The sequence below is a fragment of the Ovis aries genome, chromosome 2, assembly GCF_016772045.2.
Source record: "Ovis aries strain OAR_USU_Benz2616 breed Rambouillet chromosome 2, ARS-UI_Ramb_v3.0, whole genome shotgun sequence".
NCBI lineage: Eukaryota > Metazoa > Chordata > Mammalia > Artiodactyla > Bovidae > Ovis > Ovis aries.
In genome coordinates this window covers 30,792,958-30,818,479 of record NC_056055.1, presented here as the reverse complement: position 1 = coordinate 30,818,479, position 25,522 = coordinate 30,792,958, and the positions used below count along the sequence as shown (strand labels likewise).

The window sequence follows — 25,522 nt, the reverse complement described above, 5'->3', positions numbered from 1 at the left end:
ATAGAGAAACAACTACTAATGCTCAAATAAAGGAAGAGTCAACATCAAATTAAGAGCTCAAAACAAAGCCTAAACCAAAACCTTCTTCTAGTTTAGGCATATATATCTACCTGATACTGGCCAATGAGGTGTACTAATTGGCTTGCTAATGGACCGATCCTCTATGCTGAGAGGATCAGCAACAGGGCCGTCATCTGGGAGCTGGCTAATAACTCAGACTCCGCTCCCCACCCCCGATGAAGTCTGATCTGCATTTACAGAGAGCCCCAATGATTCACGAGCACATTATAGTTTGAGAAGTACTGGTCTACACCTCTCCACTCACTCTCCACCCAAACGACAGTGAGCCGACCCTGGCACTCATTCTAGGAGGGCTGCATCTCCATAATGATGCCAAGGACCTATCGTTTTTCATAATAGAGAAACTTTGGCTACATTTAAAATCCTTAAAATCCTCTTTTTTTCACTTGGAATTGAAAGTCCTATTACAACATACACAACAGGAAAGCTGGTTTAGATTCTCTCTCCAGATTACCAAAGTGTGCCTAACAATCCAGTCATTTCTCACATTTTATTCTACTTTACTATGGTCCTAATTCTGGACTATCTTTTACTTATTGATGATTCTGGCCTCGACCCTCCACAGAGCAGCAGGGTTACATCTAAGAGCAGGTGTTTAAAAAAGCTGTGGAGGCTCTTCAGAGAAGAAAATGGTCTCTCCCTGTAGTTCTCAAATTCTTTTCAAGAGAAAAACTTGCTCTCCTTTTATACTTCAAAAAGTCAAGTCCTTAAATAAATTCACCAGAAACTGCTTGCCATGAAATCCAAATAGAAAGATGTATCCAAATGAGGCTTGGATTTTAAAAATTTGACACCAAAGTCACACAGTAAATGCTTCTTAAATCTTAGTGGGAACTTGAACATGCAATCAAGGGATGCTGTCTTCACTTCTTAAAAGAATAAAATTTCTGAAAATTTTAGGTATCTGCATGTTTTCCTTTCTACAGTCTTGAAGGACAATGGAAGGTCAAATCTAGTCAGTCAAAGGGAACCAGGTCATTTCCTTCTGTTGATATTTCTAACCTTAATGCCAAGAGCTGGGATGTGGTGTCAAGCTGTACAGCTGCCTTTGTTTCTAGCCCCAAACCCTCCGTCTTTTGTCCTCAGGATATTCCCCAAAACAGCTCTAGAAGACAGCCTGTTCTTATGCCTCTCAGCGTGTACATGCCTGCTCAGCGTGTCCGACTCTTTGCAACCCCACAGACTACAGCCTGCCAGGCTCCTCTGTCCATGGAATTTTCCAAGCAAGGAATACTGGAGTGGGTTGCCATTTCCTACTCCCAGGAATCTTCCCGACCCAGGGATCAAACCCAAGTCTCTTGCGGCATCTGCACTGGCAGGTGGATGCTTTACCACTGTGCCACCTTGGAGTTAATACACTCAAAAGAAAGTGGAGTCACAGATGGTGACAAGCACTTTACAATATATGTGTTTATCAAAACATCATGTTGCACCCCTTACATATATTCAATTTTTGTCAATTATTCCTCAGTAAAGCTGTGGCAGGGGCAGGCTCAGCAGGGAGTAGAGTCCCAATGAAGACAAGCGGCAATCGCCCAGAGACAAAAGGAAATAAGTTACAGAGAACACATTAGAAAACAAGGCTTACCGGACAATGAAATCAAATTCAGATCCTGCAAGCATCAGCACTCCCAGTAGAGTGGAAACGGCACCATCGAGAACAGGCGCAAACATGTGCTCCAGGGCAAGCACAGCCCTGCGGTTCTTGTCACCAATGGCTGTTAGAAAGGCCTGCGCAATGAGAGTTCCGGTGATCAGATTCCTGGATTTCATTTAGTCAATGGCCAGCTTCGTCTTAAATGCTATAAGCCGGTTTCATCTGACTCCACTGTACCCCTCAGATCTTACTGTCTAGCTATTGGAATGTTTAATTGGGGTTGCTCAACTTGGCTAAATCTAGGCTTACATTAAATTGACCTGTTAATAATAATGGATTGTATTTGGTGTTTATGTAAATCTTGAACAACAACAAAGATGGAAAGCGATGCCAAAACTATATTAAAATGAGCAAAATGTTCCCTTCCTTTTACTGTTACTCACCTTGAGTTCACTCCCCATATGACTGATCTAACATTATTCACATGGGAGATGTCTAGCTATGACAACAGCATTCTCCTGATTTTTTGAAAGGTCAAGATCTTACTTTAAAATGGGCTTAACACCGAGGTGCCAAGTACATATTTCCTCATGGTTATACTGAGGTTAGAATTTCTGCCACTGTGTTCAGACTAATATGTTCGTAGGACATGTAAGCACTATTAACATATCACAAGAAATTCAATCAAGCCTGTTCTAAATATGGGTGGACATGGCCCAACTCTTTTGTGTTCTCTAGGTCTTCTAGGTCAAGGCATTGTTGATACCAAATGGAAACCTTATGTAGGTCTTCGTGTATCACACTATTGGCTTGAGAGTATGACCGAAGACCATTTTAACGTGGGTTAGTTACTGTTACACCCTACCTGTTCCCTGCAGTGGGACCTAACAGGGAGGGCTGAGCCTGGCACAAGCTTGCTCTCTGAAAGTGCAAGCTGCTCTGGGATGTGCTGAGAAGAGGGCCTGGAGCCCTTGCAGGTGGCATATGTGTGCTGGGGAAACACACGTCCATTAAGGACTGCTTAATGGATGAATAAATAAAACTACACAGAAGTGTCCCGAGGTGTATGACTTTTCTCTCAAGTGGGGTCTATGTAAGTGACGCTCTTTCAGAGCTGAGGAGACTTTAGGGTCAAAGTAGTTATCTTTTTCTCCTGAGAGGAAGGCACTAAGACGGTCTGGAACCATGCTGTCTGTGGGCCATGAGGCCATAAGGGCCAGAACTGAGTTGATCTTCTTGCATACAACTTATGCTACTGGAACAATAAACTGCCAGATACCCACTGATCCCTTGATGACTTTCACATACAGGATGTGGTAAGAATGCCATGTCCTGTGTGTGGACAGTCTCTTGATGAAGACTTGGGCTAGCAGCACAAAGCCAAGTTGGCTCCTGAGGCTCCTTAAATTCTCAGGATTAAATCTTGCATGAGGAGTAGAGGCGTTCCTTCGTTGCTTATTCAACACTGGTATGGATATTTATGTTCCTACTACCTCAGAGACCCAGGGTGCTGTAACAGTTTAAGAAAAGACATTAAGCATTTCCACCACAAAAATCTGATCTAGGACCACCCTTGTCTGTAATGATAGCCACCAAAAAAACAGTGGTTTTCATTCACATCAGAATAAAATGATGTGTGGATTTTTAACTCACATATAAATTTTTCTTATTTTTAAAAGAAATGATATCATAATTATGTGTTTTCTAAGTTCTAAGCTCTTCTTTTTAAAAATCCCCTCTCCTTCTTCCCAGCTCAACTGAGGAAAGTAATTTGGGTAGGCTCAAAATTTAGAGAACTGTTTCTATACTATCACGTTTTTATCATACACTGGGGGAAGAACAGGTTAACTGCAACAAAACATTCTTTCTGAAATAAAAAAGTTTATAATCCCTAAGCAGCATAAATATGGCCCTGAAAGAGGACAACAGAAAGTAGCAGACACCCACGTGTAGACACCCACAGGCCACGTGCTGAGCCCGATGCTGGAGATTGCGGAAGCAAGGCTGAAAGTAATCTGATCCAAGCCCAGTGCTAGGTTTCCTGGCCAAGCCTTCCAAACATCAGCATTTATTCAGTCAATAAGTATACTGAATGCCAATGTAAACCTCAGGTCTTAGGCTACAAACACAAGTGTGGATGGAGCATGATTTACACATCACTGTGGGGCTTTTAAATAATTCTCTGATAAACGTATACGACGGACTTGTCTCATGGATTAGACTCCTCCTGAAGTTTACCCTCCTTTTTCACAAGACTGGGCCCACAGAGAGAGGGGAAAGATTCCTATGGACAGCAACACTAGTTCTTTTATGTTCTGTTGTCATGAATTTGGAGGGTGGGAGGTTGAAGGAACTGGGGTGGGGGGTGGTGCTCAGATGGGGAGTTCATTAGCCCCGGGGTATTTCCTTAGCTGCCAGTTCACCTCACCCTCAACTATGCCTGCCCACCATGCCTGTGGGTGTGGTCTCATGTTATTCCCGCTTTATTACTGTGGTTTTAAAGATTGTATGTATTTGTGTACACACATACTTATATAACATCTGTCTAGGAACAGCTAACACCTTTAGGACCCGTGACACAGCTGACAACAGCAAATAAGCAGAATCCTGGGCCCACTCGGACACACCAAGGACACTGTCTACTGCTGACACAGCCCGGCTAACTTCCACCTTCGATGACCTGCTTCTTAGATTCCCTCAGAGGGAAAGGAGTCCAGCTGAACTGCAGCCACTCCTGGGGAATGTCTGTGTTCCCAAGCTTTCTGCTGTGATATGTGTCAGATGTCCTCCTTGAAGGTGGAGAAAATGAAAAGGTTCCCAACTTGTAAACTAAAAGAGCTTGCAGAGAAGGCAACCTATCTCCCATACCAGAGCGACATGAACAGTGAATTCCACTCCAATGCCAACGGAAGCAATCAAGATGACCACAGGCACGGCACTCAGCTTGATTCCAATGAGGCCCATCATGCCGAAGAGCTCAACTGTCATCAAAGCCAAGACTGTCACCTTTAAAAAAACACAGAGGATGAGTGGCTGGGCACAAACACACTCTGGGCGTTGCAAAAATTCTTTCCAAATTATTTCATGAGTGTGATCTATAAAGAGTTATACAGATACATACTTATTGCTGGCTACAAATTTAATATGGTTTAAAACAAGGTGTTTCCTACTGTTTTGATCTTAACCATCAGAGACCATCCTTCAACTTGTAACTGAGCTGAAACTTTTTTGGTTGCCTTGCCCTCCATCCTAAAGAAAGTTGATAGGACGGACTGAATAAATATTCTTTTACGTAGAAGTCACTTTGCTTTTGTTTGGAAAGCCTGTGGGGTGAGTGAGGATGACTTAGGAGAAAGGGGATGTATGGTCAGCTGATGCGGGTCAGGTTACAGCCCCTTCACTATGAAGAAATGTGGAGTCACTGGGGTGGACAAAGCAAACAGGGAAAAGCTTTTATTTGCCATTCTTTCATCTGCCTTGTAAAAATTTCTAGGGAGATGGAAAGAATCCGTTGAGGTAGACTTTGGAGTTTTTTGGGCCAAAGAGGAGAAAATACAAATAAAACAATAAACTTTACAAGGGAAGGAGAGAATGATCTTTCCTTCTGGGGGTGGGGGACAGCAGGCAGTGAAGGGCGAGCAGACAAGCACAATAAAAGTTCCCTTTGCTTTCTTTTAATAAGCTAATGAAAAATGGATAACATCAATTGCTTAAGTACCATGAAAACTCCTACAGACTAAACATTTACCTTTAAACATACCTGCTGTACAGACTTATGGTGCAGAAACAAGACCTGGTCTCTGTTTTTATAATTTTGGCATTTTGAAGGCTATACCACAGTTCATGGAATTTAAACACTGCCATGATTTTATTAGACTCTACATGAAACTAGCTTCAAACCTGCAAGCATTATACTTGGTGAAAGAATGTAAAAAAAAAAAGATTGGCAATACTTTATCATTTCTCCCTAAGAGTTAAAACAAATACACCACACAAAACCATGTCTAAAATGATTTATCCATATACCACCGTCCAAACTTCTCTAACTATCTCTCCATTTAGAAGAATCTTCTCTATATTTGGTATGGGTGTCATAACAAAATGACACTTGAATTAAAAAAAACAATTAGTTATGCTTTGAATGTTTGTATCAATATACATTCAGCTCTATTATGGAAAGTGTGCTCAAAAACTCCTCTATCTTCACCTAAAAAGTTTAATGCTATAGGAGAAGGGACATAAGATTAAGGCCATTAAAGACTCTACCTAAGCATGAACCTCGCCACCTCCAGTAGAATAAATACAGTATGGATGATGCAATCTATACCCTCCTCCCGAGGCCCAGACATAAACAAAACTTCCCGGCTGCAGAAAGAGCTATGCTGAAAGGAATTTGACTTCCACAAAGACCCTTAGAATAAACTCACAATGATCCCTGCCGTCCAGGGGTTCAGGAGGAAGACGGCGCACACAAGGAACGTGCAGGCCAGCACCACGCTGATGGACAGGAGGAGCCAGTGGCGGAGGCCGATGTACTGCTCCCAGAAGAGGAAGGGGTAGCCGTTGGGATAGCTGGAGAGCCCCAGGCTCGTGTAGTTATTGCAGATGGTTCTGACTTTTTCAATGGCTTCAACGAAGTCCGAGGTGTCACGCAGGCCGTTGAGGTAGAAAGGGAACTGAGCATATTCAATGGGCTCTGCTGCAGGGACTGCACAGAAAAGACAACAGGGAGAGGGCCCAGGAGTCAGGGGCTTCCGGCAACACTGAGAAAGGCAAACAGGCTTCATCTGAAGGTGGAAAAAAGGCAGCAAGTGTCCCACCGTTTACCTCCCAGACATGAGTCCCCAGATTCTCCATAAGTGCAATGAGAAGAGAAAGAACGCAGCAAGAAAGTCTGCTTACTCCTCTTCTTTCAATGTGAGGGACAAACAATACCAGCGACAGTCTTGATCGTGTTAAGGTCTTGACAGTTTCAGTCTTTGGTTTAAAAAATTTTAAAAGATAATCAACTTTTGATTTTGGGGGGGCGTTGCAGATGGAGGAGGAGACTGTGATCTATGTATTGATTTACCCTTAGATTTTAATCTTCTAGAAGCAGTCATTGTTTGCAATGGGTCTAAACAACTTAAGAATTCAATTGTGGTAACATTTTCTTCTGTTCAACTGACACAAGTGAAAACACTAAGTTCAAACCATTTTACTTAATCACTTATGAGAACAAAATAACTCGAAAGTCATGCTTTACTGAGAAAAATGCTTAACTTATCCTTTTAGTGATCTTACACACTTAAACCTTCCATGCTTCTTTTTTAATGCAATGCTAAGTCTTCAGCAGCAGGGGAAGAAATCCTCACACAACAAGCATTTAGTTACTGCCGTTGTGTGTTCCAGACCCTTTGGGGTCATTCAGCTGACTTGCTAAACATGATTTGCCCTATTATAATCTCAACTATAAATTTTCATTAAGACAAGCCTTGGCTGCTTGCCACAAGGCTCTGAGGTTTAGATACAGGGAAGCAAAACCCGCCTGCTCTCCAGCCATGTTCGCAAAGGGACCTGTCTTCTTTCTCACGTCCATCCTCAGCCTCATACCCAAGGTATAAGCAACTAATATCTCTAACATAAATGCAAATTAAATCCATCCAGAACCACCTTTCAAAGTTGGGGCTGAGAGGTGAAAGGAAGAGGACGCTGTTGTATACACACTTTTCTGCTCCGGTTTAAACAGCTTTGACAGAGTACAGGTGCTTGGTGGCTTATAGGAATGACTCAACTTGCCAAAAATCCCTTCAACACCAGAGTTGACAAAGTTAAGATAAACATATAATCCCCAGTGATAAAACTCTGCAATAGTAAAACAACACTCAACCTGGAGGCGTCCCCAAATTTCACATGGAACAGCTGGCATTAAAGAGAGATGCCTGGTGGATGTTTTAGAGTCAAAGGCACAAGGAGAGATTAGAGACTCTTATTTCTCAGTGTGATAGAGCATGAGTTGTATTTGATTACACATCCTCATCTGTCTCCCAGAGTTTGAAACTAAAAGAAATACATTGTTCTGTTTACACTTTTGAACCCTGATTGGTGTCAACGGATGAGGGCTATAACCGAGCTTGGAAGTACAGGGTGCAAGGAGCCCTCACCAGCTTGGAGGTCCAGTGGAGGGCTACTTACTTCTCAGCCTGGTTTCTGGCATGTAGTCGGCTTTGTCATGAACCCACTCAGGACGGTGAGGCCGGATGTTGGCTTGGGAGGCGGCATAAGCCACAGGGTCGTTGCTGACCCAAGCAGTCAGGTAGATGTAGAAAGCACTAGGGTTAATGATGCCGTCTGCATCCACCAGGCGCCGTTTAGTCAGCTGCAGAATGGGTAGAACAGGAGGCTTTCAGAGTGGGGGCTTGGGGTCAACACACTCCTGCCTCCAGAGAAGCAGAGCCTGCATCAGCATTTGCAACAAAGAAGAGAATGTCTCTGTTTGCAAGTGCAGAAAATCCCATCAGAACACCTTTGGTTCCTTTTAAAATGCACTTATCAGAGAATGCAATAATCGGCATGTTTATAACACACATACACACACACACACAGTTCGGCAGATGGCCCAGGAATTGACTGAACCAATTAAATCTGAACGCTAAAAAGAGTGTCTGCAGCCAAGGCAGAGAATGAACAATCTGGAGAAACATATTTATAGGAGGGGAAGGAGGAAAAAAAACCTGGCAAGAATCCCCATACACGTCTGTGTGCAGTTAACCTCTGCTGTTAACACTGAAGGAAATGCCACCCAGTAAATGGAGGAGAGCTATAAAAATAAAACAACATCTGTATAAATTTTGCTAACACTAGCCTCCTATGACCTGTGTATTCAAAAGAGGTCCATCGCCAGAAAGTAGAAGGGATGGGCGCACAAGCTGGGTCTTTCTGGGAGTCTTAGTCTGAGTGAGGTGGTCACATTTAGCATATGTGCCACGTCCTAAGAGGAAGCCGAATAAATACTATGCTCCCTCTAGAGCTGGTCTGCAGGCCTTGTATAGGTGAAACACATCCAGAGACAAACACACAGACACGTATGTACATATGCATATATTTTTTCCTGTTTACTTCCGATGGAGACCTGGTTCCAACGCTTTTCATCTTTAACAAAATGAAAAACACCAGTGACAGAAGTTAATAGGGAAAGAGTAAAGGAAGAAAGTGGAGGAGAGGGAGAGAACTAAATTTCAGGGATCTGGATTCAATTAATCCACAGGATATGTAACAACTGTATGTCTTCAAGCCGTCTCTGGAATTACATAGTACAGCTCACACGGCCTCCGTGCACACAGCATGCTTTTCTCCCTCCCAGGCAGAGGAAATGATGTCTGGCGGCCTGGCCCAATCACATTTGTTCCACGGTGTCCCTGGTCCCTAAAACCAACCCAGCCCCCAGCATCCCCCTGCCATCTCTCAGACAGACTCCTCTGCCTGCATCCTTGTCAAACCGGACAGCATGCCGCATGCGGCCATAAAGCACTAAGTTCACACTCCATAATAACTCTGAACAATGTACTTTGTAAATCTGTCACCTTTAATGCCAGCAAAAATGGGGAGACAATAAACAGAGCGGCTGGGAAGATCATTAGCATGACGGTTTTCTGCCTGAAGGTGAAGCAAGTAAGCTACAAAGAACAGTGGGAGGAGGACCTGGGGAAGCTAGGAGTGGGACTGGACTCCTCTGCAATGTGAAGGGTCCAAATGCCCTCACCAGCATGCCCAAGGAATCAGAGGGGATATGCTGGAATCCAAGTGTCAGAGCCAAGAGGCAAATGCAACTGGAGAATATTATTACCAAACAGGAAGAGCTCTTCTTTCGGCAGGGGTGAACACAACAGTGAGTCCACGGAGAGTCCAAAGATCTGCATTTCCAGCTGCCTCACTCATGACAGAGCAATCTGTCTGTCCTCCTCTACCCTCATGCCACAGTGACCCAAAGGAATCAAACCTAACAAATCTTCCCATCCTGCTAGTAATCTCTCCTAACCCATCCATCACCCCAACTTCTATTCTTTCAAATTTTCTGCTACCCAACTGACTCACCTTTCCAAGTTCGAATATAACCAAGACTGACATGGTGACAAGGACTAGAATTCAAAAGAGAACAATGCAACACAGTATGCCTAACATCTGAAAGAATCTGCACTGCCTCAACTATACTTTGTTCTGACAACTGCTCTGAAGATAAGTAACACACTTGTCCCCATTCAACAGATGAGCAAGGTGAGGCACTCTGGTTTGCCCGCACCTACACAATTATCCAGTGGGATAACAAGTCCCAAAGCCCTGCTCAACAACTCTCTCTGAAGCTCCCAAGGTATAAGGCAGTGAGAGTACCTGACTGATGTCAATGGGCTTGTCACGGCTGCCGGTTTGTACCAGGAGTTTGTAGGCAAGGACCCCATCATCCGATCCATTTTTGTAATTGTTTGGCATGATTTTCCCGGTTTCCCAGTCACTGTCAAATGCATCCTGAAGTCCTAGAAAAGGCAAATGTGTGTAATATATTATAACTCTTAACCAGATTGATCCTGGGCCTAATGGGGTGGACTGACGACAGGGGAGTGTTTGCCATCAACTCCAAGCACCCTGTATTCTGCTTATTCTTGATTTCACATGATACTCGTGTTTCGTGAATGAACTTCAGGATGCTGATAATCACTGCTTCAAAAGGCAGAAGGGAGGGGATAATCATTTCTAGGAAACAAATACACGTTTTAACCCAAAACTTCCCCCTCTTCTCCCCCAGATCACAAGAAAGCAAGAGAAAGCTGGGTGAAGAAGATACACTAGGCTGAAACACTGTTTTGTGACACATTAGGTACTAAGCCATGGGTTCTTCAATACAACCAGAAATTCCATTCAGAGCAGGAAAAACACATTCAAACCCCCAACTTCAAACAGCAACTGAGTTGCTTCTCCAGCCCAGGGTGAGTGAACATGATTCTGTCAATTTGTTCCATCTGTTCGACTTGTGGAGCTAACACAAGCTGTGGGATCGGCTGCCAGGTTGTGTAAAGATCACAGCCAACACCTATTCACTCTCGACTGTTCTCTTCCTCTTTGCCACCCTTCCTTGAAGAGGGGGTGTGAAGGAGGGGGAGGACGGAGCTTGTGTGCGTGTGTGTGCAGGGAAATACCTCACAGGGTAAATTTGGATCAGATTGAGAACAGGAAGCCACAGGCCAATACAAGGGGGCTCTGTGAGAACAGATGACAAACCGCAAGGCCGGGGAGGGGGAAGGAAAGAGCTTTGTGGGCTTGGGGGATGGGCGAGCCCACCAGCCCACCACACACAGCTGCGCTTGGCCTCTGTAATCAAAACCATCATTACAGACCTGACGGTTTGGCTACAGCTGTAAAGAGATAAGCGTGCTGGAAGAGAAAACAGGGCTCTGGTGACCCGGCCTTAGGCGCTGAGCAACTGCTGGCTCACACACAGTCTCCGCTGACACCCTCACCCCTTTCATTGCCCTGCACCCCCAAATCACCTCCCACGTAGAACTCCAGAGTCCCAGCCCCTAAGCAGCCACATCTTTTGAACAAGCTGCACATGTACAGGTTAGACGTGGTCAGTAGGAACGGAGGGAGGGTCTTCAGTCACTTCAAAGTCACCTGCCCCCCACTCCTCCCAACACACAGAACTGGTTCTGTTTTTTGTGTTCAAAATGGGGGTTGAAGTTGAGGGACGAGCAAAGCACAGACCCTCTCGCGCGCTCTCTGTCCCCCTCTGTCTGATCTTCTCTAAACCTCTGCTGTGGGCATTGTTTTCACAGGAACAATTTGGGGATGAGGCCCGCAGGCTCCCTGGTGAAAGGAGGCCCTGTTTGGGGAGTGTGGAGTGGCTGCAAGGCTGGGTGGGGAGACCACCGGGAACGGCTGTGCTCCCCTTGCACACAGACTGTTTTTCATAGCGAGGCATGCACACAACCCTCACTATTGAACAGATGTTATTTTATTACCTAAAGCCTTTTTTTTTTTTTTGGTTTTTGAAAAAAACAAACAGGAGAGAAAAAAACCACCTCTACCCCAGAACCCCCCAGAAAAGAGGCCTGTTCTGGTTTCCTCACCATAATAGAATTTTCATCACTTTGTGGCTTCCATGGCACTTTAACCCTTTCCTCTTGACCTGCTAATCCTGAGGAGCAGCTCAGGCTTATAGTGAGTGCAGGGCTGTCTAAGCATTTTACACTGATTACCTCTCATTTAATTCTTAAAACCTCATGAGTTTTTCAGCCTGCTAGTATTATTTTACAGATGAGAAAACTGAGGCTTAGGATGGTGAAGTGACATAAGCAAAGTCACACAGCAGCTAAGTGCTGGAGTTAACCTTTGAAGAGGCAGCCTCTTCCAGAGTTGGCTTGAACCACAGATGCTCTGAACTGCCCTGAATGCACTGCAGTGCCCAGGAAGCATTTGTTGGAGCCTCAAGAATAAGAGAGCAGAACTAACATGGGCACCAATGATATAAAGTGGCAAACAGGGGGCCCCCAAAATCTGAGTGCGGTTGTCGGGTATTTATACTCCGAAGACACTTTCGAGTGAGACAAAGAAAGGATTTGATTTGGGGAGGTCACCCCCACTGGCTATTTAGTTCAACTCATCAGTGACGCTGCTGGCCCCTACTCGCCATTCACTCTACTGGGGCTTCAGGATGAATGAGAAATAATCACTGACTTCACAGAAAAGCTAAGTTCTTTCATAATTAGTATATTATTTTCTAACTAATTATCAAAAAACTCAATAAGTTTTGGCCTAAGTGCACACACATTATACAATCTTGACACAAAATAAGGAACAGGAATTTGCTTCTTCCCTTGGCTAACTCTTTATATTCCAACACATGCCCTGCAAGAAAGAACTGTGATGTTTCACTTATTTTATAGCAAAACATGAAATTTTGGCTAGAACTTTTTCATTTAAAATATTTTATACAAGAAATTATTTCCTATTGTGAAGTTTTGAGTTATCCCTATTGCCAATTTTTCTCTGATACAAGAGCTTAAAAAGAAAATGTTAATCTAAATTTTATTTGTGTAATTCAGTGTGAAATATAAACAAATACCATGTGTACAATATGATTTTATCACTAAGGCCACCTCATTTGCATATATGTTTAAAGGTGACATTTGAGATACTTTCTGTATTTCAATTATATATTTTTATGAGTAAACCCCTCCTCCCTTAAAAAGAATGCTAGAATGTTGCTAAAGACTGATGGGATGACATGGTTTTCTAATGAGGGTCCCATTACTTATAACTACCCAAAATGTTCTGAAGGGAAGCTAATTCAAGGACAACTACTTCCTTGGAGGAAATAAATGTTCAAAGACCAAATCAACCACACAAAAGGCCCATAAAGCATCTAGGCAGCTGTTTGTCCCAGTATCTGGCCTTCTTTGTACAATGCTCCGCTGGACCTTGGCAGAGTCAGAGGCAGAGATCTGGTCTGGCTGGGACCCAGATCAGGGACCATGAATGGATCTTACTTGGTCTAGATGGGTGTTGTTCACTTAGCAATGAAAATAGGATTCAAGCGCACCTTTTAAAAAGATTCTCAAGTCCAAATGTTTTAGGTCTTTAAAGGGATGAAAGCATGTGGATAATTTATAATACGCTATAAAAAGGTTAGCTTTCTGCACTGCCTGGAGACAATGCCCTGCTGCCCCCTTCCCAAGCTCCGCCTAACATGCCATACTGAGCATCCAAAGGAATGGCCAAAGACACTGGAATCAATTCCACAATAACCCTTCTTCGCTCAGATACTGGCAGTGCTCTGCAGATCTCTTTGTTATTTGTGGCAAGTTATTTGCATGTCTTTGGCCAAAGGGGGAAAAATGAAAAGCAGGGAATCTCTCAACTTTCTGGGTCCTCTTTTGATTCATTATCCGAACCCCCCCCCCCAAAAAACAAAAAAAAAACCCAAAAACCCACCGCCTCCCATACTACTGTACAAAATAAGACCTGGAACAAATTTAAATTAATCTCATGAGCATGTTAAAAAACACCATTAATGTCATGTAGTCCTCTTTGCCTTCCTGAAAAAGAGGTCAAATCTGATATACACGTAAGAACAAAATTCTGGGAACACGAGTCAAGGCTAGAATCCGTATTGAACAATTTTCAATGGAATTCACATTGTTTACCATTTCAGGCAAACTCACAGGGAAACTGGCTGCTTAATCTTTACATACAAGTGTATTGACTTAAGACCAAAAAAGGCATTTAAATCTGTATTTAAACAAGCCTAATTAAGTGGGAAATTAAGACAATCATTTGGATAACTTAAGCCAAAAAATGTTGGGGCCATAATTATTTGGGTTTTTCAGTAAGAATATTTTTACTTGAATTGTGTGTATAATTATCTTGATTCTCCACTTCACTTTGCACGTGTCAACACATAATAAATGAACAGATGTTCTTAGAATTACTGAATACATTCATATTCAGTCAACAGGAGCAAATTTAGGCCCTCTTTCTCTCCAGTTTACTACTATTTCCTAGAAATGTTTTTAAGGACAAGGTAAGAAGTAAAGAAAGACATTTTGAAGCAGAATTGATTATTTATGATATACTATCAGATGCAATTGAGCATTTAAGTTTATCTCGTATGCCAAGTCAAGAGATGGTCGAAATACGGAATTTTAAATTATATTCTCCAATGATGCAAACTACTGGTGTAGTAAGCTATGATCTGGCATCGAGTCAGCCTAGAAATTTCTGAATTGGCTATCTGAATTGTTCGCATTGTTTTACAGGTAAAAACCAGATTTGGGAGCTGCCCCAGAGTCTATATAAGAATTTTAAGCAATCCTTAGAACTTAATGAAACATGTCAGTGTTACATTATAATCTAACACTTGAGTAAAGTGAACAAAGAGAACCTGTGGATATCGAACACACCAAAGACCAAAGGGTGAATGTTCACAAAGGATGAGTGCCCTCCAGCAGCATCTTACCTTGGAGCCAGTCTCTGAAGTAGTGCAGCCACATTTTGGGAAGCTGTTTATTTTCTTCCAGCATGACATACTTCACATTACTGAAACTCTTATGAAGGTCATAAAGTAAGTGCTGGATATTCGGGTAATCTGCTTTCTGAGTGACTATATACATGTTGTAGAAAGAAAAGTATTTGAACTGTGCAGCAATAAAGTCATATTCTCTAGTTTCCCGAGGCACAATGTCTGTAAGATCCAGCCCATCACGCACTCGGGTGGTCCCATAAAGGCTGACCCCCAGCAGGCCCAGGAAAAGGAAGATCACCACGACCTGCAACAAAATAAGGGGCCCGAGATCAGACCCAGAGGAACATAACCGACTCTCTCTTGACAAAGATGAGCTGTTTGGTGTATACCTCACTCTTACCATAATACTGCCTGGAAATAGCATGTAGGGGTCATTTTTCCAGAGCAATAAAAACAGAAAATCATGGTAAATGCATTTTAAAACAAGCTCACAAAGAATAAAATGTTAAAAATGCAAGGAGTTGATGTAAATTTGAAAGAAACATTGGCCACATAGAGATTCATGCCTGTAGAAGATGAGCTCATTAAAATGGCCTCCAGCTTTAAATGGGCTGACTCGTTAGGAGGCCTGAAATATATCACATCTGAAGAAGCAGTCTAATGAATTTCAAAGGCGCCTGCTTTGTTATTTTTTGAAGAACAGAGTCTTCTGTTTTGGTAATTACCTTGGCTTTTGGTTTTAAGAGGAAAGGAGCATAGTGCTTCTCAGCAAAAGATGAGAGTGTCCACCTGGTGCAGGGGGGCTCAAGGCAGTGGAGGCTGGAGTCAGAGAACTGGGAGAGCAGGTCCCTTGTGGAGCTGGTGCTCTCGGGGCTCTGGCAGCTGAGTGTGTCCTGAGCCATGGTGACGGGCTGCACGGAGATCTCGGAGCGTGGCTCGGCAGTGGTGTAGTACACGTGCGTGTGGGGGTCATACTCTGTGCGAAGCTGCACCGTGGACTGCATGGTGATCTGGGTTTCATGGGCGAAGCTGTGGCTGCTGTAGGGGGGTGGGGGGCTGTAGCGGGTGTTATCGTGAGTCTCTGTGTAGGCCTGGGGTTCAACCTGAATCACTCTGCTGACACAGGGGCTGAAAGAGGGGGGATTATATTGTGGTGGGATACTGAAACAAGGAAACAATGCCTTCATTTTTGCCAATGACTGATACTACCTACTTTACACAGTTCTGATTTAGGAACAAAATGTTATCACTGAACTCTACAAACATCATCTGGTTTATCTATCTGGACAGAGACATAAGTAAGTCAAAGGAGGCCAAATGGATGGTTGATCCTGAATCTGGCTGACAAAAATCAAGTTACAAGCTGATGAACCTCTTTAATGCAGAATTCCTTTAAAAAAAGACTCAAAAAGCAAACCACCCAAAGGGTGATATTTTTTCCAGATGGTCATTTTAAACCATTGTTCTGCCCATAGGGATACAACACACACTCCCAACGATCAGCAACATTGGTGCGTGATGAACAGTGACCACGTGTATCACAACCTTGGGGCTGTTGAGGATGCTCAAGGGAGGGGACAGATCCTGTGACTCTGACGTCCCCCTGAGAAAGCATCCTCTATCATCTCCCCTGTGTCCAGCACACTATTAACTATACTTCCTTCCAAGTGCACAGACTAAGAAGTTCTCTAAACATTACCACTATGTTCCCAACAAATAAAGACCACAGCAGACAGAAAACGTACCTTGTAAAACAGCAGAAAATATCCAATCTCCTGTCCTCACGTCGATACAAATCCATGCTGAGAATTGCAGGAAAAATCAGCAGAACCATTGCAAAATTGAATACCACTACTACAGCCGCCTGGGAGGAAAAAAATGTAGAGGTTACTAACACATCTCCTCCCAGTCAGAGGACTGCTTTGAAAAAATAAAGATGCTTTAAACAACATCCTTCTTCTACTTTCTCACTGAAGTATTTAAACCCGAAATAGATGCTGGAATTTATCACTTTGCTTCTCGTCCATCACTAGCAGACCATTTGACTATAATAGGAGGGACTCATCATTCTGATCCTTTCCATCTCTAAATAATTCCTTGAGTCCATGGGGTACAGACACAGGAACTAAACTAAACTAACATCTTCTAGCAACCTAACCAAACCAAACTGACAAAGGCAGAAGAAAGAATATACTTGACATTTTACTTTAAGACAAAAGGAAACATTTTCCTCTTAGAATGCTCTTAAGAGTTCACTCAGCCCTGGTTTTACACTTAGAAATTTTATATATGAAGTGGATCGAGTATATCAAAATGTCACCTTTAAAACATGAAATAAAATTTCAAACACATCCCCTGAGGTTTTTAATAGGCACATTCCAAATAGCCTCTGGAGTAGCCTGGGGGGGTGTGTGAGCACAGTAACATAAAAGGTCAAGGAGAGTTAAGCAGAAATTCCTGTGTGTGACTCTAGTGTGCAGAATAAATAAGTACAGATTCAAAAGTCACTCCATAACCTAGAATAAACATGGGGCTAGATTCTGTAGTGCTTTGGCAAGTCTCCTGCTGACCTAGTAAAAATTATACAATTGGGCTGTTAATAGGGGAAAGTCAACAGAGGACAGTTGAAAGGCTCTCCCATTCAGAAAGGCATGGAAAGAAGGAGCACAATGAAAAAATGCGAGCGGAATGCTAAGCAACCAAGAAATCATCAGAAATTTGCTTGAAAAATAAAACCTCTTATGAGGTTTTTCAAAGAACTGCTTAGCTGTAAAACCATCTCAAACTGGGTAAATGTCTCAGGGGGAGAAAAGAAAACTTGATTATAAGTGGTATGAAACAATATCAGAGAACTTCGCAAATGTCTTTGGATAGTAATTTTTGAATTTATGCTTGAGGTGAAATGCAAGCCCAAGTTTTGGAGAGATGCTTTTCAGTGATTAATACTCTGTCCAGTCTACAAAACCAAAAAATAACCAAGAGTCTCCTAAAAATGACCCAATCCCTCTCTTTTTAATTTGCCTTGAAAACTCATCAACTCAAAATATATGAAACATGTTAACAGGCCACGGTGATAAGGTATTTTAAAGACCTGTCTAATATGTTACAAGCAACTCACTATTTTGACTAGAGGGTTAATCTAACAGGCAAATAATTTAAAAAGTCAGGGCTCCATGTTAGGTATGGAAGACACAAAGATAAATAAGACAAAAATCCTATTCTCAAGGAAAGACACAGCTAGAAACAAATTACAGTTTAGGCTGATAAATGTAGTAATAAAAGCAGGCCAGAGTTCCACAGTGGCTCAGAGGAGGGGGAGCAAGCAGTAGGGGGTACACATGGGGGTGGTCAAGAAAGGTTTCTTGGGAGATGGAGAAGACAAAAAGGGATTTTGGGAAAACCAGGGAGGAAGGATGTGTGGAGGAAATTCAATAGGTGGTGTCTGAGTTTGGGAGCTATGAAGCACTGCTAAGTTTAAAATTCTGTTAAGAGTCAGAGAAAGGGGCAGGAGTAATGGGAGGTCAGGTAGTTAAGTTACACAGGATCCATCTGATTCCTGCTGCAACCAGGAGGCGGACATTAGTATTGCTGTCATCCCTGTTATAATAAAGACCATTGGTGCAGAGGAAGGCCACCTACCTGAGGTTCCCAGTAAATTGGATTCAGACTCAGGCTTGATGTGTCTGTCTCTGGGGACAGACATGGTGACCAGTGGGGTGGGGGTGGGGGTGGGGGTGGGGACAGCACGGGTAGGATTCCTGACGAATCAGAACAGAGGGGAGAATGGGTCTGATTCTCAAGGGTTTTCCAGGAAACCTCAACCTTGGGGGTTGGATCCTTTCAGCTTCTCTTTTTATTACAGTCATGCTTAGATCAGGAGTATAATACAGTAAGAAACTCTGGGCATCTCATTTTGAATACAAGTTCCTAGGGATGGGAGCAGAGACTGTGAAAAAAGTTCATATACACGAACATGTATACAGGTGGCCCAGATGTTGTGGCCAGAACAACACAGATGCTTTCTGCAGTGGATGGGGGATGTATCTGATACCAGCCTCATCCATCTAAGAAATGTGATGGGCATCTTGCTCGGTCTCTTTGTGGTGGAAATGGAGCAATGAAGAAAGAAACCCAAGGTGGTCTCCCATCTCAGCTTACTGTCCAACAGCTTATTAAATACACAAGCAGGGTATTTTCTGACAAGAAAGTAGTAGAACTCCAATATCCTCTAAAGAGCACCGAAATGGTAAAAACAGCCAGCAAGAATTTCTCAGTAAGAGAGGAGTGTCACCACTAGAGCAAAGAGCAGTTAAAGAAATTTTAGGTAAATCTGAAAAGCTGATTTTATACCAGCTTTTCAGGGGATGATTTTATACCATCAATCAATTCTAATTGCTGTGCTTAAAGGAAATGTCCCATTCCCCTGCAAAGCATCTATGGGTGGCCCCACTGAGACACTTGCAGAGCAGAGAGGAACTGGCCTGCCTAGAGGGGCCCTCATCTAAACCCTCTTACCATCTGGAACAATAAGGCATCCTGTTTCAGGAGTTTTCATTGAAGAACAAATACCAGTTACCAGCAAAACCCTGGTGCACGGCATTGGTTCTAAAAGAATTATAGACAGTGCCACTGCTTTCTGGTATAGAGATGGCATTTGGACAGATGGTAAAGACTGACAAAGAGGTTTCTTTGGGAAAAAAAATTTATTTATCTTGACAAGGTTACACAATTGAAAAAACTTGACAGGGAAAAATTCTAAGTGTCAGTTTATTACTGGACAGAACTGTTTTGGATACATCCCTTTAGATGCTTAACCTATAGCATCCTGAAAATACAAATGAATAACCAAAGTTTCAACTTAACATGGTTACTAAAGGAAAGAGAAATTATATAATGGTCGACTTCAAACGTCAATACATTTTAAAGGGAACCAAGCATAAAATTTCTGATGGATACTGCAAAAACCATGGCATGCTTTTTTTCCTTACATTTTCCATCCTTTTTTTAACAGAGAATGAACCAGTATCACAGGAGGTCATTTTTTAATAAATGAAGATTCCTAGAAGCTGTAGATGCAATTTTCTAGATACTCCAGTACCCTGGAATAGAAGTGCAAGACCAACAGCATTCAATTCATCTCAGTATGGTGCTTACCTTAGGAGAACTTAGCGAACTGGATTTTCTAAAAGACGTAAGGAAAACTCATGTAGCTTTTCAGACCACCACACCATAGGATATCATTAAAGGAGAGTATGCCTTGATGAATCATCAGTTTGTACTGAGAGAGAACAGGAGAAAATGAGAGAGAGGGACAAGAAGAAAAGAAGGAGTGTGAGGCAGCCAGAACAGCGAGGGAAAAGGCAGGCAGAGAAGGACAGAGGCAAGAGGGACGGGCCCACTGTTAAAAGGCTCTAGAGCAATTTCTCATTGCCAGAATCTGCTGTATACAAGACAAAAGCAGGCTCTCAACGGATGCTGCATACACGTATGCCTGTGCAAAAGGCATCCTACAACTTCAGCTGTACCAAAAAAATTCATAATTAGTGGGCATCTGTTATTTACCTTTCGTGTTACTGAGCAGTTAGATATATTTTCATTTTCCTTAAATTTTGGTCCCACTTTTAGATTTCATTTATTCCTCACTACTTCTATTTTTTATGTATTTATAATAAAAACTTAAAGAACCTTTTTTAGTATTTCTCTTTGGGGGGTTCTGGTGGTCATAGTGATGGGCACAAAATTTTACACCAAATATTAAACAAGTATAGTGTCCACATCTAGTTGCTTAGTCCTATATAGGTGATTAGCGAAACAAGATTCATATCGGAAGGTTATAACAGAGCTGAGTATGTTAATAAAAATACACATATAAACCTAACCTATGATTTGTCAATTTCATCTCCTGGTCACAATCCTTAGAACCTTTTGGTGATTAAAAGGAGCAAACCAGCATGAATAAAGCTGGATGGATGTAACAAAGTTTAAAAAGTGGCAACAAAATATTTCCTTTAAAAACCTGGCCATCTTATGAGTTACTATTGCATTGTAAGACACAGAGAGAAAGGAAAGTCGCTGCTTCTTTAATCTTTCTTGGACAACAGCTGAAGCTTTAAAATTCGAATTTAATTCACAAAACCTCAATAATATCCTTCAGGAAGACCATGTCACAAACTGGTCAAGTAGCCTTCTTTATCTGCTGTGTTGACCAATTTCAGGATGTCCCATGAGTTTCAAGCAGCTGAAGAGCAATGCCCATATCATAGCTGCATCCCCAGTTGAGGGAACTCTTCATTCTTACAACTCAGATGGCTCCTTGGCACAATATCTCAGAGGCCTCTAGGTGTGAAAGGGCCTGGTTTGGAAGGAGCAGAACAAAGAGGGACAAACTTGCATAAAAAAGGGAGAGGAATTCTGAGTTTTTTGGGGCAGCTTGAGAATGGGGTAGGGAACCAAAAGGAAAGAGAAGAGGGACCAGGAGAGACTGTGGGCAGAACCAAGGAAGGAAAGGTAGCAATCAAGGGACCAAGGAGCTCCCCCAGGCAGAGGCTGGCCGATATCTCCTCACCTGGTGAAGCATCTCTCGCTGTTTTATGTTCTTGCCTAGCCTGGGCTACACTGCAACCTCATCCCATGTCAGTGAGTCTGCTTTGTGCAGTGGCTTTGTGTTGGGGGTTGCTTTAGGGAAATCAGGGCTTTCCTGGTGGCTCAGAAGGTAAAGAATCTGCCCGCAATGCAGGAGACCCAGGTTCAATCCCTGGGTCAGGAAGATCTCCTGGAGGAGAGCACGGCTACTCACTCCAGTATTCTTGCCTGGAGAATCCCATGGACAGAGGAGCTGGCGGACTACAGTCCACAGGGTCACAGAGAGTAAAACAAGACTTAGTGACTAATACTTTCTCTACTTTCATTCAGGGAAATCAAGAGAGGGTGGCCGACAGGGGAGGGCAGTCAAGCACAGAATTTAGAAGCAGGGTGATTAAGAACTGGCTGCACCAGGTACCAATCCAAGAACTCCTGCTCATCTGCAGCAGGGGCCTCTAGGCGTCCCACACAGAGTGGCCTGGTACCATTTTAATTTAACTCTAAAGAAAAGGGCAACTCCCTAAGGCAATCAGTTATGAGGATGCCTAAGCCTCAGGGCTTGAAAGGAAAAGAAAGAACCCGAGAACTTTGTCTCAAAGGGAGTGCCAGCATCACTGTTTAAAGAAGCATCCACCCCAGAAAAGAGAGCCCCAAACGCTGGCCTGCTTCTTTAATTCACGGTGGTAAAACCGTAAGCACATCAGTGGAGAAAAGGAGATGCGGGAGGCTCGCTGTGAGCACAGTGCTCACAGACCTCGTCCCTGGAGACGCACCTGCAGGGAGAACGCCCGCAGAGCGGGAATTGGGATCAACGCGGCCATGAAGAAGGCTGTGACGTTGCTGATGGAGGTGAGGGCCACGCTGGCTCCCGTGCGCTTGAGGCACTCCCCGGTCCTGTCCTGAGAAAGAGAAACCACAGTGCTGGGAGCTGCAAGGTGGGGCCTCAGACAACATGTTGTCTGAACAATTAACAATTCAAATAAGTGGCAAAACAAGAGAACTAGTATTTTACAATGCTTATGTGAGGGGACATCTCTGCCTTTCTAACACCAACCCTGAAAACCTATCTATCTATAGGCATGTGTTGTTCATGGTCAAAGCACAATGCTGCAAGATAATGATTTGAGTAAATTTTTAATATGATTAAAAAGGGGCAAGGAGAAATGAGAATAAGGTGACCAAAAAACTCAAAGAAACAAATGTGCACTCTGGAACAAGTGTCCTAAGATTCTTCTAACTTACTTATTTACAGGCAGTAACATATCTTCTGACTTGGGACTGAAATAGTTACTGGGCCAGACTGAGAAAAGGCAAAGGACAAACACTCAAGGAACAGAGGGCTTTCTGCTCTCCTCAAAGCTTTCTTCTTTTGTTTTTCTATTACCTCAAAAGGAATTCTTTTATTCTGTCCCGTTTCACTAAATGCATGCGCCAGAAGAAAGACATCATCCACACCAACGCCAAGAGCAAGAAATGGCAAAACCTGTAGTGGAAACACACCACAGTGACATTAGACAAACGAGGTCCAATTCTGAGAATCCTAAAGCCATTTAAAACATTGCCACCAGCACCCCTAGTAGTTGCCCAAAGGACAGCTTACATGAACTCGTGAAAAACTTACTTTTATCTGATAGTTAAATCCCCATATGTAGAAGTTGTAGCTCATAGTAGATCTTGTACATTACTAAGTTCCATGTATAATAATTTTTTAAGTTAATAAATGAAACAGAATCTAACTCATTTAAAGCAGTGGTTCTCAGAGCGTGAGCCCTAGACCAGCATTGATAGGAGCTGGCTAGCCGCCCCTACCCTAGATGGGCTGCATTAGAAATTCTGGCGATGGGGCTCAGCAATTAGGTTGCACAAGCCCTCCAGGTGATGCTAATGCACATTCAAGATTAAAACCCACTGCTCCAATACACAATGTAAAGATGAGGCACCTCTGGCTAATCAACAAGCCCATTCAGACCTGCCCACTGTCAAGCGGTCTATTTAGAGACAGCACTCTGAGGAATGGGGCATCCAAGCAAAAAAAGCCTGGAAGACCCTATAGGTGATACGGACACACAGGAGGCCAAGTAGGCCAAGCCTGGAGAGGGGTGTTTGTCAATGAACAGTGGACGATGGCTCCTTTAGTACCTGAGTTGTTGCAGCATTAAAGGAAATCCCGATCAATGAGCACAGGCCCAATCCTGCAGCCACTGACAGTGCAACCAACAGGACGCCAGCCAGCCCCACGGCACCCTGGGACTTGGAGCAGTCCCAGCGCAGCATGGTTAAACAGGCATAGGCAAGCTGCAAGCAGAACAGTTGGGGCAGGGGTTGGGGGGGAGGTGAAGGAATGAAGGGGAATCGGAGGAGGGGGGAGAGGGAGGGGGAGACACAAAACAAAAGCCAAACATTAGAATGTATAAAGATTCTAATGTTTTCCCCCACCCATCACCCCAAATCAAAAGGTAGAACTTATTAACTCTCAACAACAACAAAAATTTACATTACAGACATCACACGAAATGATACAAGTCAAAGATGGGCAAACTGCAAATGGTAATAAATGCTTTACATGACCACTTTCTAAACCGTTATGAAGCCGAGCTCTCACTGTCTTGGATGCACGTGTGTGTTAAGAGCAGTTAAAAAGCAGGGGCAGTCATGAAAAGGTAAAAACTGAAAAACAAAACCAACCCCCTCCTCCCCCGAAGAAGTGAATTGACTGTGTGTTACCATCAGTAAATAGCCGCTGGCCACTCGGATGACGCTGACATCAGAGAAGGACTTGAGGATGTCATCCAGGGTTGTCGTGGTAAAGGAAAGCACCTTCTGAGTGGAATTCTGAGCAACACTCTGATGAACCACCTGTGGTCACAACGCAAGGACAAATTCCCAGATGGGATTTAAGCTGCAATGAGCTTCAAGAGCACAGACTTCAAGTGACATGTCCCCTTTGCCTAACCTCCACTACTTCTGGATGCCTTAAAAAGAGTTCTACATGATTGGTATTTGGACTTGGATTAACATAAAATGACCTGGGCGCAAGACAGTGAAGGCTATTGCTAATCAAGTGAGAACGTGGAGCTGCAGTAAGCTAGTGAGCCTGTGTAATTGAAGTTCACTCTGAGAGCTCTATTTACTCTGCGTCTGAGATTGCTATTCTCCTCTCCATAACTCCACAACTGATCTGCGGGTCCATCAGTTCCCCTCTAATCCAAAACAACTCATTCTTATGGGCACTCCTCCCCCCGCCCCTTTCATTTTGCTGGCCACTTTTAAAAGGTCACATGCAGCTCAGTGGAGGTCACTGCTTGGGAAACAAAGGCCAGCTCCTGTCACATGACCTAACCAAGGGGACTGCAGCTGTGAACAGATTCTATGCCTTGCTAATGTTTTCCAGACACCTTTTCTTGCTAACCAAGTGTTTTTTTAAACTCTGTTATGCCTCAGCTCTGGGGTTCACAACTGGTTCCTCACAATGTTTCAGGGCACTGCAGTTAGAATTAGCATCACCCAGATAGGAAGATTTTTAGTAGAAAGAAAAGGAAAAAGTTCTCATCCCACCAGATTCCCAGAATTACAATCTACCATGAAAATAAATGAGAATGTAAACAATGTTTTAAAAAACATGAAAATGAAGTACTTCGTAACTAAGGGGTCTGTACTAAGATTCAACGGGCATCAGAACACTAGCCGTTTACCTCCACATACGTCCTCTGCCAAGCTTCCAGGATGGCCGCTGCCTTGTCCTCATTCCAGTTGATGTGCGAGACATACTCATAACCCTTGAAGTGTTCATACATTTGCTTGGGAGTCATTAATTGAAACATGGTCTGCAGAGCATGGGCACTGTGATGGGGTGGAAAAGCCACAACATGAGCGTCCCCGGGGAGCAGCTCTCACTGTGCAAAATCCCCACCCAGCACCCTTGACTCACCGCAGCCATCCAGTCCTACGTGAGCACATGTTTCCATTAAAAAGGGACCTGGATGGTTATTTTATTTAATAGATTGATGTACCATATTAAAGGTGTAACCTTACAAACCTTTTACAGATATACCTCCAAATTAAATTAATAGGCAATTTCCTTTCTCAGTTTCTATTCAACGAAACAGGAAGGGTAGGGGAGTAGATAGCTTGACCAGATATGCTGGGCTCAGCGTTGCATGCTTGCTTGTGCAGAAATCCCAGACGACGGCTCTCTCGAGGGAGAAATCTCAGACGGAGTGCCTGACACTTGACGGAGCGGAGTCCACAAGTGTACAGAGGATAATTCT

At 43.3% G+C, this 25,522-nt stretch overlaps 1 protein-coding gene across 9 annotated transcripts in view; it reads right to left on the bottom strand.

Annotated features, from left to right (window-relative positions):
• PTCH1 (patched 1) overlaps positions 1-25,522 on the bottom strand; it is a 69,933-nt gene that overhangs the window by 8,694 nt on the left and 35,717 nt on the right. For 5 of the 9 annotated variants that reach the window (XM_060410858.1, XM_042243051.2, XM_012116602.4 and 2 more), the window contains 13 exons: positions 24,947-25,094; positions 23,979-24,110; positions 23,394-23,549; positions 22,639-22,737; positions 22,028-22,153; positions 16,418-16,536; positions 15,398-15,800; positions 14,667-14,976; positions 10,046-10,188; positions 7,853-8,036; positions 6,106-6,386; positions 4,547-4,684; positions 1,670-1,812 (listed from right to left, as the gene is read on the bottom strand). In XM_060410858.1, coding sequence (XP_060266841.1) covers positions 1,670-1,812; positions 4,547-4,684; positions 6,106-6,386; positions 7,853-8,036; positions 10,046-10,188; positions 14,667-14,976; positions 15,398-15,800; positions 16,418-16,536; positions 22,028-22,153; positions 22,639-22,737; positions 23,394-23,549; positions 23,979-24,110; positions 24,947-25,094 — 2,382 coding nt within the window. The remainder of the gene's footprint in view (positions 1-1,669; positions 1,813-4,546; positions 4,685-6,105; positions 6,387-7,852; positions 8,037-10,045; positions 10,189-14,666; positions 14,977-15,397; positions 15,801-16,417; positions 16,537-22,027; positions 22,154-22,638; positions 22,738-23,393; positions 23,550-23,978; positions 24,111-24,946; positions 25,095-25,522) is intronic. The other 4 variants (XM_060410855.1, XM_027964232.2, XM_060410857.1 and 1 more) reach the window with 1 other exon arrangement.